At 40.5% G+C, this 15,966-nt stretch overlaps 1 protein-coding gene across 1 annotated transcript in view; it reads right to left on the bottom strand.

The window, feature by feature from the left end:
- LOC106561452 (polypeptide N-acetylgalactosaminyltransferase 18) overlaps window positions 1–15,966 on the bottom strand; it is a 114,042-nt gene that overhangs the window by 34,426 nt on the left and 63,650 nt on the right. The window contains exons 7-10 of the mRNA XM_014125425.2: window positions 12,932–13,117; window positions 12,474–12,611; window positions 10,859–10,954; window positions 48–212 (exon numbers count right to left, since the gene is read on the bottom strand). Coding sequence (XP_013980900.1) covers window positions 48–212; window positions 10,859–10,954; window positions 12,474–12,611; window positions 12,932–13,117 — 585 coding nt within the window. The remainder of the gene's footprint in view (window positions 1–47; window positions 213–10,858; window positions 10,955–12,473; window positions 12,612–12,931; window positions 13,118–15,966) is intronic.

The following is a 15,966-nucleotide window of genomic DNA, read 5'->3' as shown; positions in this document are numbered from 1 at the left end:
TACAGTGAATCTACATTCTCATGAGAGAAGACAGGAGTCGCTTTTACCTGAGTAAACTGCCAGGCGAGTTTCATGCGCTTGGCTGTGGCGTAGCTGCACTCCAGGAGCCGCGGTCGACTGTTCACATCCACCAGGCACTTGTTGTCGTCATCGTCGATGGTGGGGCTCAGGACCCCAAGGTGTAGCTGCTGCGTGTTCGTGTAGTACACGTTCTAGAGAAGTACAAGGTGAGTGTCAAGCAAACAGAACGATTTGTAACAAGGAACAGAAATGCAATGCATCTGACTGGAGGCACTGAATGCAAGCATCAGGGAGGTAATTGGGTGGAATGATGTTTGTCTTTCGCAAACAAGACATTTAGAAAATCAATTATCCCAACATAAAGCAATATTGAGCCTTTAAGCTGTGATCCTGTACCCTGAAAGAGTTCAGCAGACGGGGGACACAGTGATAATAGTGGTTATTAAACATGAGTCTGTCTATAGATTGACATTCCATTCCAACTTAACTCTTAATGGTGTTGCCTCTCCATTCAGAGCTGGTGACAGAATCTCATTAGTCTCAATCCCTGTGGAGAGAGGACTCTGTCCTTCATTACCTGCCAGGTCCTTTGATAGGACCTAATTGTGTGTATTGCAATAAAGACACAGCTTGAAGTGTTTACACACCTTAAAAAAACATTGTCAAAACAGCAAATATAAGACGGGAATTCGTAACAAAAATACATGCATTCAATTTACATTTTTCCCATACAAATAGTTGTTCCACTTTGGTATTTATTAGGATCCCAATAGCCTCTGCAGCAGCTACTCTTCCTGGGGTCCACATGAAACATTTTATTGCTAGCTTGAATTACCTGGGGTGGCAGAGAGTTCCATATAGTCAAATCAAATCGTATTGGTCACATGGATAGCAGATGCTATTGCGAGTGTAGCGAAATGCTTGTGCTTCTAGTTCCGACAGTGCAGCAATATCTAACATGTAGTCATGGCTCCATTTAATACTGTTCTGGACCTGGGGACTGTGAAGAGACATCTCGTTGCATGTCTTGTGTTGTACCAATGAGTATCTGAACTGTGTGCCAACTGCTTGGACAGTTCGGTACCCTCAACACATCAATACCTCGCACAAAGACTCAACTCTCCTCAACTTTGAGCCAGGATAGATTGACATGCATGTTACTGACACTTGCCCACCATGTACATACGTGTGATATGTGCTGCTTTGTTCTGGACCAACTGCAATTTACCTATGTCCCTCTTTCTCGCACATGACCACACAGCTGAACAGTAGTCCAGGTGCAACAAAACTAGGGTCTGTAGGACCTGTCTGGTCAAATGATATGTCAAGAAGGCAGAGTAATGCCCATCACGAAAATACCTTTTCCCATTTTAGCAACCATTAAGTGTATATGTTTTGACCATGACAGCTTGCTATCTAGGGTTACAGCCAGCAGTTTAGTCTCCTCAACTTGCTCAAACGCCACATTATTCAATTATAGATCTAAATTAGGCTTAGCGTTGAGCGAGTGATTTGTCCCAAAAATTATGCTTTTTGTTTTTGAGATATTTTTCAGCCTATTACTAGCTACCCATTCTAAAATTGACTGGAGCTCTATGTCTATGTATGCTGAGTCGTCAGCGTACATAAACACACAGGCTTTATTCAAGGTCGGTGGAAGGTCATTAGTAAAAACAGAAAACAATAATGGCCTTAGCCGGCTGCCCTACTGTACACCACACAACTGAATTTGCATGATAGGCTTCCATTAATTAAAACCCTCTGTTCTATTAGATAGGTAACTCTAAATCCATAGTATGGCAGATGATGCAAATACCTAACACTGAAGTTCAGCAATAGGTTATGATCAAGGATATCAAAAGCAGCACTGAAGTCTAACAGAACAGCTCCCACAATCTTCCTACTATCAATTTCTTTCAGCCAATCAGTCATTTGTGTCAGTGTCAGGCCAGTTAAAAACAAATACTTATTGTCAATGATGGCCTAGGAATAGTGGGTTAACTGCCATGTTCAGGGTCAGAACGATAGATTTTTACCCGTCAGCTCAGGGATTCGATCTGGCAACCTTTCGGTTACTAGTCCAACGCTCTAACCACTAGGCAACCTGCCCCCCCCCATGTTGAGTGCCCTTCCCTATAAGCATGCTGAAGGTCTGTTAATTTGTTTTCTGTTAAATAACTTTGTATTTGATCAAACACTATTTTTTCCAAAAGTTTGCTAAGCACTTGTAACAGGATGATTGTTCGGCTGTTTGAACCATTATAGGGTGCTTTTCTTGGGTAGCGGAATTACCTTTGCCTCCCTCCATGTATGAAGGGCACACACGGTCTTCCAGGCTTAAATTGAAGATGTGGCACAATGTATTCCTCTACCAGACTCAGCAATTTACCATCCAGGTTGTCGATACCAGGTTGTTTGTCCTTATTTATGGATAGCAACAAAAAAAAATCATAATCACCTCTTCCACACCAACTTTGTGGAACTCAAAACCAAAGTCCTTGTCTTTCATTATTTGGCCCATTATGCATGAATATGAACGCTCAGCATGTTGTTTGCATGTCATGCTTAAGTTTGCTGACCTTGTCAACAAAAAAGTTATTAAAGTGGTTAGCAATATCAAAGGGTTTCATTATGAACAAGCCATCTGCCTCAATGAAGGATGGAGCCGAACTTTGCTTTTTTGCCTAGAATTTCATTTAAAGTACTCCTGAGCTTTTTACTATCATTCTTTATACAAGTTATCTTTGTCCCATAGTATAGTTTCTTCGTTTAGTTTAGTTACGTGATTTCTTTAATTGACTGCATGTTTGCTAGTCTGCTGTGTTGTCAGACCTATTTGCAATTCCCTTTGCCTCATCCACTCAGCCATACAGTTTTTCAATTCATCATCTATCCATGGGGATATGGCAGTCAGTTTCTTGATCCGCATATGCCTATCAGGCAACAGAAGAAGCAGTTTCATAAATGCTTCAAGTGCAGCATCAGGATGTTCCTCATTACACACATCTGACCAACCAACATTTTTTACATATTCGACATAGGAATCATTGCAAAACCTCGTATAATCGTTTATACACAATTTTAGGTCCAGTCTTGCAATCTCTCATGGTTCAAAGTGGAAGAGAGATTGACTTCATCACTACTTGTTTTTGTAAGAAGTGTTGACAAGCTGAATGCACCGAGCTGTCTGTCCTCTCTAGGTTATGTGGGACGAAATCGTCCCACCTAGTCAACAGCCAGTGGAATCGAGTGGCGCGATATTCAAATACCTTAGAAATGCTATTACTTCAATTTCTCAAACATATGACTATTTTACAGCTTTTTAAAAGACAAGACTCTCGTTAATCTAACCACACTGTCCGATTTCAGAAAGGCTTTACAACGAAAGCAAAACATTAGATTATGTCAGGAGAGTACCCAGCCAGAAATAATCACACACCCATTTTTCAAGCTAGCATATAATGTCACAAAAACCAAAACCACAGCTAAATGCAGCACTAACCTTTGATGATCTTCATCAGATGACACTCCTTGGACATTATGTTATACAATACATGCATGTTTTGTTCCATCAAGTTCATATTTATATCAAAAAACAGCTTTTTACATTAGCATGTGACGTTCAGAACTAGCAAACATACCGAAAACTTCCGGTGAATTTACTAAATTACTCACGATTAACGTTCGCAAAAAACATAATTATTTTAAGAATTATAGATACAGAACTCCTTTATGCAATCGCGGTGTCTGATTTTAAAATAGCTTTTCGGCAAAAGCACATTTTGCAATATTCTGAGTAGATAGCTCGCCATCACGGGCTAGCTAATTTGACACCCACCAAGTTTGGCGTTCACTAAACTCAGAATTACTATAAGAAAAATTGGATTACCTTTGCTGTTCTTCGTCAGAATGCACTCCCAGGACTTCTACTTCATCCACAAATGTTGTTTTGGTTCAAAATAATCCATAGTTATGTTCAAAAATCCTCTGTTTTGTTCTTGCGTTCAAGACACTATCCGAACGGTGACGCGCGGACGCGTATCGTGACAAAAAATAAAGAAATATTCCATTACCGTACTTCGAAGCATGTCAAACGCTGTTTAAAATCAATTTTTATGCGATTTTTCTCGTAAAATAGCGATAAAATTCCGACCGGGACTCAAAGAAGAAAATGGACTCTTCACGTGCATGCGCGCGCCCGTCTCATTGTTCTCAGATCGACCACTATCCAAATGCGCTACTGTTTTTCAGGCAGGGGCTGCAAAGTCATCATTCAACGTTCTGGCGCCTTCTGAGAGCCTATGGGAGCCTTAGAAAGTGTCACATTACAGCAGAGATCCTCTGAACAAAACGACGCTATTTGGATATAACTATGGATTATTTGGGACCAAACCTACATTTGTTATTGAAGTAGAAGTCCTGGGCGTGGATTCTGACGAAGAACAGCAAAGGTAAGAACATTTTTCTTATAGGAAATGTTATTATGGTGAAGGCTAATCTTGCCGGGTGTCTAAATAGCTAGCCGTGATGGCTGGGCTATGTACTTAGAATATTGCAAAATGTGCTTCATCCGAAAAGCTATTTTAAAATCGGACATATCGAGTGCATAGAGGAGTAATGTATCTATAATTCTTAAAATAATTGTTATGCTTTTTGTGAACGTTTATCGTGAGTAATTTAGCAAACTGTTAGTAAATTCCCCGGAAGTTTGCGGGGGGTATGCTTTTTCTGAACGTCACATGCTAATGTAAAAAGCTGTTTTTTGATATAAATATGAACTTGATTGAACAGACATGCATGTATTGTATAACATAATGTCCTAGGTGTGTCATCTGATGAAGATCATAAAAGGTTAGTGTTGCATTTAGCTGTGGTTTGGGTTTTGGTGACATTATATGCTAGCTTGAAAAATGGGTGTCTGATTATTTCTGGCTGGGCACTCTCCTGACATCATCTAATGTTTTGCTTTCGTTGTAAAGCCTTTTTGAAATTGGACAGTGTGGTTAGATAAACGAGAGTCTTGTCTTTAAATAGCTGTAAAATAGTCATATGTTTGAGAAATTGAAGTAATAGTATTTCAAACGATTCAAAAATCGCGCCACTGGATTAGACTGGCTGTTACGTAGGTGGGACGAATTCGTCCCGCCTAGCCCATAGAGGTTAAGCCAATGCCATTGAAACACACAGGGGCTGATTAATGTTTTGGCACTTCCTATTGCTTCCACTAGATGTCACCAGCCTTTACAAAGTGTTTTGAATCTTCTATGAGATCTGACCGAACAAGAGCCTTGGAACGGTGATGGCCGATTAGACTCTGGCGCGCGAGGTCATGTTGGGTACCCTCGTTCCAAAACGTTTTAAAAGAGAATGCATTCGTCCACCTTGAATATTATTCATGTTCTGGTTAAAAAAGGCACTAATGATTTATGCTATACAACGTTTGACATGTTTGAACGAACGTAAATATATTTTTTCCCTTCGTTCATGAAGTGAAGTCCGGCGGGCTTAGATCATGTGCTAACAACACGGAGCTTTTTGGACATAAATGATGAGCTTTTTTGAACAAAACTACATTCGTTATGGACCTGGGATTCCTGGAAGTGACATCTGATGAAGAGAATCAAAGGTAATGGATTATTTACATAGTATTTTCGATTTTAGATCTCTCCAACATGGCCGTTTGTCTGTATCGCAAAGCGTATTTTTCTGGGCGCAGTGCTCAGATTATTGCAAAGTGTGATTTCCCAGTAAGGTTATTTTTAAATCTGGCAAGTCGATTGCGTTCAAGAGATGTAAATCTATAATTCTTTAAATGACAATATAATATTTTACCAATGTTTTCTAATTTTAATTATTTAATTTGTGGTGCTGACTTGACTGCTGGTTATTGAAGGGAAACGATTTCCTGAACATCAACGCCATAGCAAAACGCTGTTTTTGGATATAAATATGAACTTGATAGAACTAAAAATGCATGCATTGTCTAACATAATGTCCTAGGAGTGTCATCTGATGGAGATTGTAAAAGGTTAGTGCATCATTTTAGCTGGTTTTATGGTTTTGGTGACGCCTGTCTTTGAATTGACAAAACATTACACACATCTATTGTCAATGTACTCTCCTAACATAATCTAACTTTATGCTTTCGCCGTAAAACCTTTTTGAAATCGGACAACGTGGTTAGATTAAGGAGATGTTTATCTTTCAAAGGGTGTAAGATAGTTGTATGTTTGAAAAATTTGAATTTTGACATTTATTTGGTTTCAAATTTGCCGCTCTTGAAATGCACCTGCTGTTGATAGGGTGCACCACGGGTGGCACGCTAGCGTCCCACATAGCCCCAAGAGGTTAATGGGAAAATATGGTATTTTTTTTAATATTTCCTGAAAAGTTTGTTAAGGTGATAAGAGATTTTCATCAGACAGCGATGATATCATGTAAAGGTAATTAGCAGAAGTAATGTAAAGTAACTTTCAACAGGTATGACTTGAGACGACTGAAAACAACCACCTTTGGTACTATAGTATAGAGCAAACCAGTAAAGATAGAATAACCAATTTCATACACTTTTTTCCTGTACTAAGGTATCCCGTCCACTCTCTGCGGTAACCTGTAGAGTGCTCTTTGATAAGATCCTTTGATAACTTCTTTGGGATCTGGGGGCAGTATTGAGTAGCTTCGATGAATAAGGTTCCCAGAGTAAACGCCTGCCACTCAGGCCCAGAAGCTAGGATATGCATATTATTAGTAGATTTGGATAGAAAACACTCTGAAGTGTGAAATCTGAGGTTTGTAGTTTTTCAAGTGATTGCCTATCCAATATACAGTGTCTGTGGGGTCATATTGCACTTCCTAAGGCTTCCACTAGATGTCAACAGTCTTTAGAACGTTGTTTCATGCTTCTACTGTGAATGGGGAGAGAATAAGAGCTGTTTCAACCAGGTGTCTGGAAAAATGCCATGAGCTCAGTTACGCGCACAGCCGTGAGAGCGAGCTGAGTTCCTTTTCATTTCTAAAGACAAAGGAATTGTCCGGTTGGAATATTATTGAAGATTTATGGTAAAAACATCCTAAAGATTGATTCTATACATCGTTTGACATGTTTCTACAAACTGTAATGCAACTTTGACTTTGTCTGGACTTAGTGCATGCGCCTTCTGCATTTGGAATAGTGAACTGAACGTGCAAACAAAAAGGAGGTATTTGGACATAAATATGGACTTTATCGAAACAAAACAAACATTTATTGTGGAACTGGGATTCCTGGGAGTGCATTCCGATGAAGATCATCAAAGGTAAGTGAATATTTATAATGCTATTTCTGACTTTTATTGACTCCACAACATGGCGGGTATCTGTATGGCTTGTTTTGGTGCCTGAGCGCTGTACTCAGATTATCGCATGGTGTGCTTTTGCCGTAAAGCTTTTTTGAAATCTGACACAGCGGTTGCATTAAGGAGAAGTGTATCTTTAATTCTATGTAAAACACTTGTATCAACATTTATGATGAGTATTTCTGTAAATTGATGTGGCTCCCTGCAAAATCACTGGATGTTTTAGAGGCAAAACATTACTGAACATAATGCGCCAATGTAAACTGAGATTTTTGGATATAAATATGAACTTTATCGAACAAAACATACATGTATTGTGTAACATGAAGTCCTATGAGTGCCATCTGATGAAGATCAAAGGTTAGTGATTCATTTTATCTCTATTTCTGCTTTTTGTGACTCCTCTCTTTGGCTGGAAAACGGCTGTATGTTTTTTTGTGACTAGGCGCTGACCTAACATAATCATATGGTATGCTTTCGCTGTAAAGCCTTTTTGAAATCAGACACTGTGGCTGGATTAACAAGAAGTTAAGCTTTAAAATGGTGTATAATACTTGTATGTTTGAGGAATTTTAATTATGAGATTTGTTGTTTTGAATTTGGCGCCCTGCAATTTCACTGGCTGTTGTCGAGGTGGGACGCTAGCGTCCCACATATCCCAGAGAGGATAAGCAATATGGATCCCTAAAGTGTCCTCACCAGTGGTGGAAAAAGTACCCAATTGTCATACTTTAGTTAAAGTATAGATACTTAACCTCTATGGGACCGGCGGGACGAATTCGTCCCACCTACGTAACATCCACTGCCAGCCTGTGGCGCGATTTTCAAAATCTTCAAAATCCTATTACTTCAATTTCTCAAACATATGACTATTTTACAGCCATTTAAAGATAAGACTCTCGTTAATCTAACCACACTGTCCGATTTCAAAAAGGCTTTACAACGAAAGCAAAACATTAGATTATGTCAGCAGAGTACCAAGCCAGAAATAATCAGACACCCATTTTTCAAGCCAGCATATAATGTCACCAAAACCCAGAAGACAGCTAAATGCAGCACTCACCTTTGATGATCTTCATCAGATGACAACCCTAGGACATTATGTTATACAATACATGCATGTTTTGTTCAATCAAGTTCATATTTATATCAAAAACCAGCTTTTTACATTAGCATGTGACGTTCAGAACTAGCATACCCCCGCAAACTTACGGGGAATTCGCTAACATTTTACTAAATTACTCACGATAAACGTTCACAAAAAGCATAACAATTATTTTAAGAATTATAGATACAGACCTCCTCTATGCACTCGATATGTCCGATTTTAAAATAGCTTTTTGGTGAAAGCACATTTTGCAATATTCTAAGTATATAGCCCAGGCATCACGGGCTCGCTATTTAGACATCCGGCAAGTTTAGCACTCACCATAATCATATTTACTATTATAAAAATGTCATTACCTTTTGTTGTCTTCGTCAGAATGCACACCCAGGACGTCTACTTCAATAACAAATGTTGGTTTGGTCCAAAATAATCCATCGTTATATCCGAATAGCGGCGTTTTGTTCGATGCGTTCCAGACACTATCCGAAATAGTAAAGAAGTGTCGCGCGCTTGGCGCAATTCCTGACAATAAAATTCAAAGTATTCAATTGCCGTACGTCGAAGCATGTCAACCGCTGTTTAAAATCAATTTTTACGTCATTTTTCTCGTAGAAAAGCGGTAAAATTCCGACAGGGAATCTCCTTTTCGGCAAACAGAGGAAAAAATCCCAAAGGCGGGGGCGGTCGGGGTCACGCGCATAAGCTAGTGTCTCTTGATGGGCCACTTGAGAAAGGCGATAATGTGTTTCAGCCTGGGGCTGGAATGACGACATTCTCTTTTTCCCGGGCTATGAGAGCCTATGGACGACGTGGGAAGTGTCACGTTAGAGCAGAGATCCTTAGTAAATGATAGAGATGGCAAAGAAGTTCCAGAAATGGTCAGACAGGCCACTTCCTGTAAAGGAATCTCTCAGGTTTTGACCTGCCATTTGAGTTCTGTTATACTCACAGACACCATTCAAACAGTTTTAGAAAATTTAGGGTGTTTTCTATCCATATGTAATAAGTATATGCATATTCTAGTTACTGAGTAGGAGTGGTAACCAGATTAAATCGGGTATGTTTTTTATCCAGCCGTGTCAATGCTGCCCCCTAGCCCTAACAGGTTAAGTAAATGTGAAAGTCAATCTTCTTGTTTTTAAAATGTACAGATAGCCAGGGGCAGACTCCAACACTCAGACATAATTTACAAATGATGCATTTGTGTAGTGAGTTCACCAGATCAGAGTCAGTAGGGATGACCACGTGTTCTCTTGATAAGTACGTGAATTGGACCATTTTCCTGTCCTGCTAAGCATTCCAATGTAACAAGCACTTTTGGGTGTCAGTACTTCACGCCACTGCTCCACACACACACACTTTCAGTGCCAGTTGGAGCTTCATCTCCATACAGTCTAGAGTGTCTGGTCTCCTAGGTAACACCAGACCTAATGAGGAACACTGGGAGATGTACAAATGAGGATCCCTGCTGAGAGGGGAGAATCTCCTGGTGGCATGGCAGCCCATCTGTTCCCACAAGAAACACCCTTCTACCTCCTCAATAATAGACAGGCCATCACTATCTAATTAGTTCCTGGTCCCTGACATTCCCCTCCATACCCAGATAATGCTCTGATAGAGTTTGTATAGGCCTACACACACTCCATCGTAGTACAGATGCAGAAGACGTGCTGCTATTTGGCTTGGCTTCAGCCTGCATACCCAACGTAAAACATAATCTTCTCTCATTTTGTATTCTACAGTAAATCCTGTAGAGTTACTGTCTAGAACTAAACTGCATTTTGGACCCAGCAGCTTAACAATTGATAATCTCATATATTGGGTTTCAGCAAAAATTTATAAAAAAAAGTTTTATGCATAATAAGTACATTTTCTTACATGAGCTAAATGTCTCAGGGATAAAATGAACATTTATTGTGACAGTGAGAGAGAAAAGTGTTCACGCAGCAGTTCGGAGAGATCCAGTAGCTGGGTATGACCCAGAGAGAAGCCAAAGGTTTAACATTTCAGGCACCAATCGATTATATGACTTCTGACAACAGAGATGCAGTACTAGACTGTCTTGTTGCAATTATAAATTATTCAATGTGAATATGTAGACGGACAAACAAAATTGTTATTTTTTGCTGTAAAATCCAGCACATTACAAAGTAGTAAAAAAGGGACAAGTAGTATAAAAGCACTAGGCATTTAGAAACATTAATACCTTTTCCAAGAGCTTTTATCAACAACAGACAACAGACAAGGAAACAAGGATGAATAGCCTGAGTCATAGTTAGAGCAAGGATCTTATTTTAAGTGGGGGAAAGACTTAGTAATTCAGTAATTGCTGTGGTGTATACATTAGGACCAGGACAAAATTGGTATTTAGATGGAGGGGTCAGAGGGCACTCACCTGTGGCGTCATCCCATGACAGATGTACAGGATGGGGATGTTGTCCGAGTCAGGCCCCTGGTCTAGACACAGGTCACTCCTCAGAGCGTTCTTCAACTGGAGGAGACAGAGGAAAACCAAGGCTGTTTCAACCACATAACCATGGGGCACGGATGGAGGTGGATTAAGGATGCAGAAGTTATCGCTCTCCATGCGATAACGGACAATCTGTTTCGGAAAAGCACTTAAGCTGTGCCTTCTGTCTGGCCAACGACAACGGTTAATTAGTCTGTTAATGACAGAATGACACAGCACACAACTGGTCTGTGTAACGAAGAGTTTGACAAATGGAAGCACTTTAGGCTAAATACAGAGAACACAATAGTTGAAACAATTGTTTTTCATTATCCTCACATCAACAACTGACCTTCAACCTTTCATTGCTTCAGTGGAGGTATGTCCTCAAGCTGTGGCTTGAAATGGACTCCAATGACAGTAATGTTCTCGCTAAGATATTTCAAAAGACTGTTTCAGCATGAACAGTATGTGGGTCGTTCCACCAATTCGGTGCCTTTTAAGAAGTGTAAATTTGTCCCAAAAACTTTAGATTTCACCTCATTTTAACATTGTTATGAAAAGGACATGTTCGACTTCATGAAAAAAAAACGTTTTCCCATCAAGAGTTTAAAATACAAAAATGACTATAGTAAGTGCCTATTAAGTGACAAATAAAGCAACAGGGTAGACCGTAACAGGGTTGACAGGGTCATTTTAAATCAGCTACAAATCCCCTCGGGACAGGGGGAATGAAAGCTTGTTTTGTGGAACAGGGAGTGGCAATTGAATGCAAGTGAACAATCTTTTTTCAATTGCTAATACATTTCTAGCCTGTCTATCTATGGGATACAGGGTTGATGTGTTATATGCTCGACCTGCTCAGTTTTCCACCACAAAACACACCTGAATATGGCCAAGAGTATAACCAGCTTACCTCCTTCTACACCATGATTTGACTATTAGATATTCAATGTTTCTTTTGAAAAAAGTATTTAAAAAGGAAGTTTCACCATATTAAAAAGAGAGTTCAGTTCTAGTAACAGGGTTGACCTTAAAATGAGGGACAGACGTAGATTAAGCACTAATCACATGAAATAAATAATAATCTCCAGAAATGACTTTGTCAAGGGAACAAAAGAACTAGGGCTTTACAATGATGGTGAAACTTGGAGACATTTTGGGGTGAAGTGGCTTGAAAACTTCCTAGAAGTGACACAGGGTTGCTGAATTTCGGCACTTTAGCAAGCCGTTTCATAAAAAAAAAAATCTGATTTATTGAATTCTCCATGTGGTCTATATTAAAAAGGGCACTTCATTTAATATAACAGGCTTTAAAATTCAGTATTGGTGCACAATTTCTACTTAAAATATCAAAGGGACACAAAAGGCACTCTTTTCGTGAAACGACTCATGCACGTTCTTACCTCACATTACCAGCACAATATAGCATGACTTTCTATGATGAGTGACATTGTCATACGAGGTGATACGCTGCACATGTATGGTACAGCCATCTTGTGCTATTTTGGAAAAGAAACAAAGAAAAGGCTGAGACGTACAGATATCATAACATACTCACCACTCCATAGGCAACTGTGTCACTGTAGGTTCTCATCTCAGAGTAGATGTTGGCCAAGAACCAGCTGAAAGATTTACACTGCAGTCTGTTTCTCAAAGCCTTCCTCTCCGAGAGGTCCCCTATGTCAATCCCTGAGTTCTAGAAATAGACACACCAACACATGGATACCACAGGTGGGTGGTGGCACCTTAATTGGGGAGGGCGGTTCATAGTAATGACTGGAACAGAGTAAATGGAACGATACCGTTCCATTCACTCCATTCCAGCCATTATCATGAGCCAGCCTCTCCTCACGAGCCTCCTGTGATGGATACCCACATGACATAACCTATCATTAAATAAAACATTTATGGAATCCAAGTTTAGACTGAATTGACTAGGGCCTGGATTATTTTCTGCTCAGGTCACATGGTCAGGAGGGTTGGATAATGACCCACTAAGGAGGCTGTGGTCTTTACCTGTGGGGGAACGTTCCAGGCCATGTAAACATGGTTCTTGTATTCGTCCATCCACACCTCGGCCACCCTAAGTGCATTCCGCCGCACATGAGCAGTCAGGTCTTGAGTGTAGGGCTTGTGAGCACGCTCGATATGCGCTATCCGAGAACAGGGCAAAACCTCCACACTGCCCCCACATTGCCATACCTGGAGTTACATACAGAAAAGAGTCCAAATAACATATTTCAAAAGAGGTAGTAAGTTGAGTATAGCCTTGGAAGTGTACAGAGCTCAGTAGTGAACACAGGGTTAGATGTAAGGAAGTCAGCGTCAGTAAATTATCTGTCATATAAAGACTGTCTGCCACATCTCACACAAACTTTGGGACTACTGTAGAGCTACCACGTCTCCAAACGGCTTTTACGAATCACCATATTTTGTAAAGGGACTTACTGTAAAGGGTTATGAGGAGCTATTATTTAGCATATAATGTAGCATATCAGCCTGTGTGTATGAGAGAGAGAAAGTCATAGAGAGTGAGAGATAGTGTGCGAGAGTCTTCTTTCATCCTCCAATATACTCCTGCTGGGTAGAGCCCCAAGAGCTCTTCCTTTACTTTCTCTCAGAGGAAAATCCTTCTCATGGGGATTATACGGAGCATGTGCCTACTATTTTGGACTGGAGACAACTGTATCGCCAGACAACATTACACCTGGCTGTACGTGGGTGTGGAAGGTATAAGGAAGTGTCCAGGACTAAAAATAGCAGTTATGAGCGCTGAATTGTTTCACCCACATGCTCATTGTCATAAACTAAACACAACTTGGTCAGGAACTCAAAGGAAAAGTTTGCTAATTGAGAAGCTGATGGGGGCTAACAAATGGGTTGTAAATCGCGATTTAATCAGAAAATGACTGCCTGCCGAGATAAGATTCTAAAGTAATCTAATTGGAGAAAATCAGCAGTAAATATACAGTGGGAAAACAGACATAATGAAGATAGTCTTTAATAAAGACTTTATTTATAGATCTAACATGTGGTTATGGGGTACCAGGGAGGAAGCATGTGTAGAAAAAGGGACAAATCCCATTACTGATGATTCCCTTTGTTTTGGCAGGCCTAAATAGAACTACTCACTACGGGAGATGTTATGCCCTGTGGAAAGATGTGTAATTCCAGATTCTGTTAACAAAATGCCTCATTTACATTGACAACAACACTGATTATCCATGACTTGAGTTTCTGTTATCTGCAAAGATAGAGGGGATTACGTATGCACTCGCACACATAGCCTGTTAAGACAGGCTATGCTTTTTCTGTACTGTACTGAAAATAAACTCCAGCACCCTGGTAATCGTGATTCTCCACAGATTCAATGGATCTTTATACCAACATCTGTCTCAATAGGGTTATACACTACATGGCTAAAACTATGTGGACACCTGCTCGTCGAACATCTCATTCCAAAATCATGGGCATTAATATGGAGTTGGTCCCCCTTTGCTGCTATACACAGCCTCCACTCTTCTGGGAAGGCTTTCCACTAGATGTTGGAACATTGCTGCGGGGACTTGCCTTCATTCAGCCACAATAGCATTAGTGAGGTCGGCCACTGATGTCGGGCAATTAGGCTCGAAGTCGGCATTCCGATTCATCCCAAAGGTGTTCGATGGGGTTGATGTCAGGGCTCTGTGCAGGCCAGTCAAGTTCTTCCACACCAATCTCAACAAACAATTTCTGTATGGACCTCACTTTGCGCACGGGGGAATTGTCATGCTGAAACAGGAAAGGGCCGTCCCCAAACTGTTGCCACAAAGTTCGAAGCACAGAATTGTCTAGAATGTCATTGTATGCTGTAGTGTTAAGATTTCGCTTCACTGGAACTAATGGGCCTAGCCCGAAACATGAAAAACAGCCCCAGACCATTATTTCTCCTCCACCAAACTTTACAGTTGGCACTATGCATTCGGGCAGGTAGTGTTCTCCTGACATCCGTCAAACCTAGATTAGTCTGTCGGACTGCCAGATGGTGAAGCGTGATTCATCACTCCAGAGAACGCATTTCTACTGCTCCAGAGTCCAATGGTGGCAAGCTTTACACCACTCCAGCCGACACTTGGCATTGGGCATAGTGATCTTAGGTTGCGGGCGGCTGCTCGGCCATGGAAACCCATTTCATGAAGCTCCCGACGAACAGTTCTTGTGCTGACGTTACTTCGAGAGCAGAATATGTGAGCAGAACGGATCTGGAGCGGAGCAAGGAGCGTGCCCAATTTGACTGGAGCGAGATTCCCAAAGGCTGGAGCGTCGGCCTTCTCGCCCGCTCCAATTTCTCTACAGTAGCACTCACTTCACGAGCTCAGGGCATGCCCGCCCCAGCATGCATTTGTAGTATACCTGTGTGCTGCTATAGCCCCCTGATTTAGCTACTGTCATAGAGTTCGCTAAATATTTTCATAAAGAAACTGATTAAACACACAGGTGCTAAATCAAGGTGACTTACAAAGATGAGGTCCAAGAGCAAGAGAGGGAGTGCGTTGTCCACAACTAAAGAATCATTGTGGAATCTGAAAATAATCATATCCCAAAAGCATGCTACGTGTACATGCTAAAAGAAAGGAACGAGGTGGGTCATTAACTAAGTCATTGTAGCAAAATATTAGAAACAAAATCTGATCTCTTAAACGGTTCGTTCATTTTCGTACAATTATCTATACAATAGGCCATAATTGATTTTGGCCCAATAGGCCCGGCATATGCCCACATTCAAAGAGCATTCCGTTTTGATTGGGTTATTTTGCCTAAAAACCTTCAGGCCTACCTATATATAAAAAATGTAATTAAAAAACTGCCAAGAGTGGCCAAATTGGTGTTTATCATCCCCAGTGGCTTTGCAAGTGTGGAGAGGATATTATCTGCTTCTGGCCTGCTCTCCAGGCACCATGACATGAGCCAGAAGACACAGACTGGCCAAACTCGTGTTTCTAAAGATTTATTCAAAAAATAATTTCAAAAAGGCACTAAGTAATTTTTTTGTTTAATGTGTATTTAATTCT

The sequence above is a fragment of the Salmo salar genome, chromosome ssa10 (genome assembly GCF_905237065.1).
Source record: "Salmo salar chromosome ssa10, Ssal_v3.1, whole genome shotgun sequence".
NCBI classification, from domain to species: domain Eukaryota; kingdom Metazoa; phylum Chordata; class Actinopteri; order Salmoniformes; family Salmonidae; genus Salmo; species Salmo salar.
Note: the sequence above shows the minus strand (reverse complement) of the source record. Positions and strands in the feature narration are given on the sequence as shown.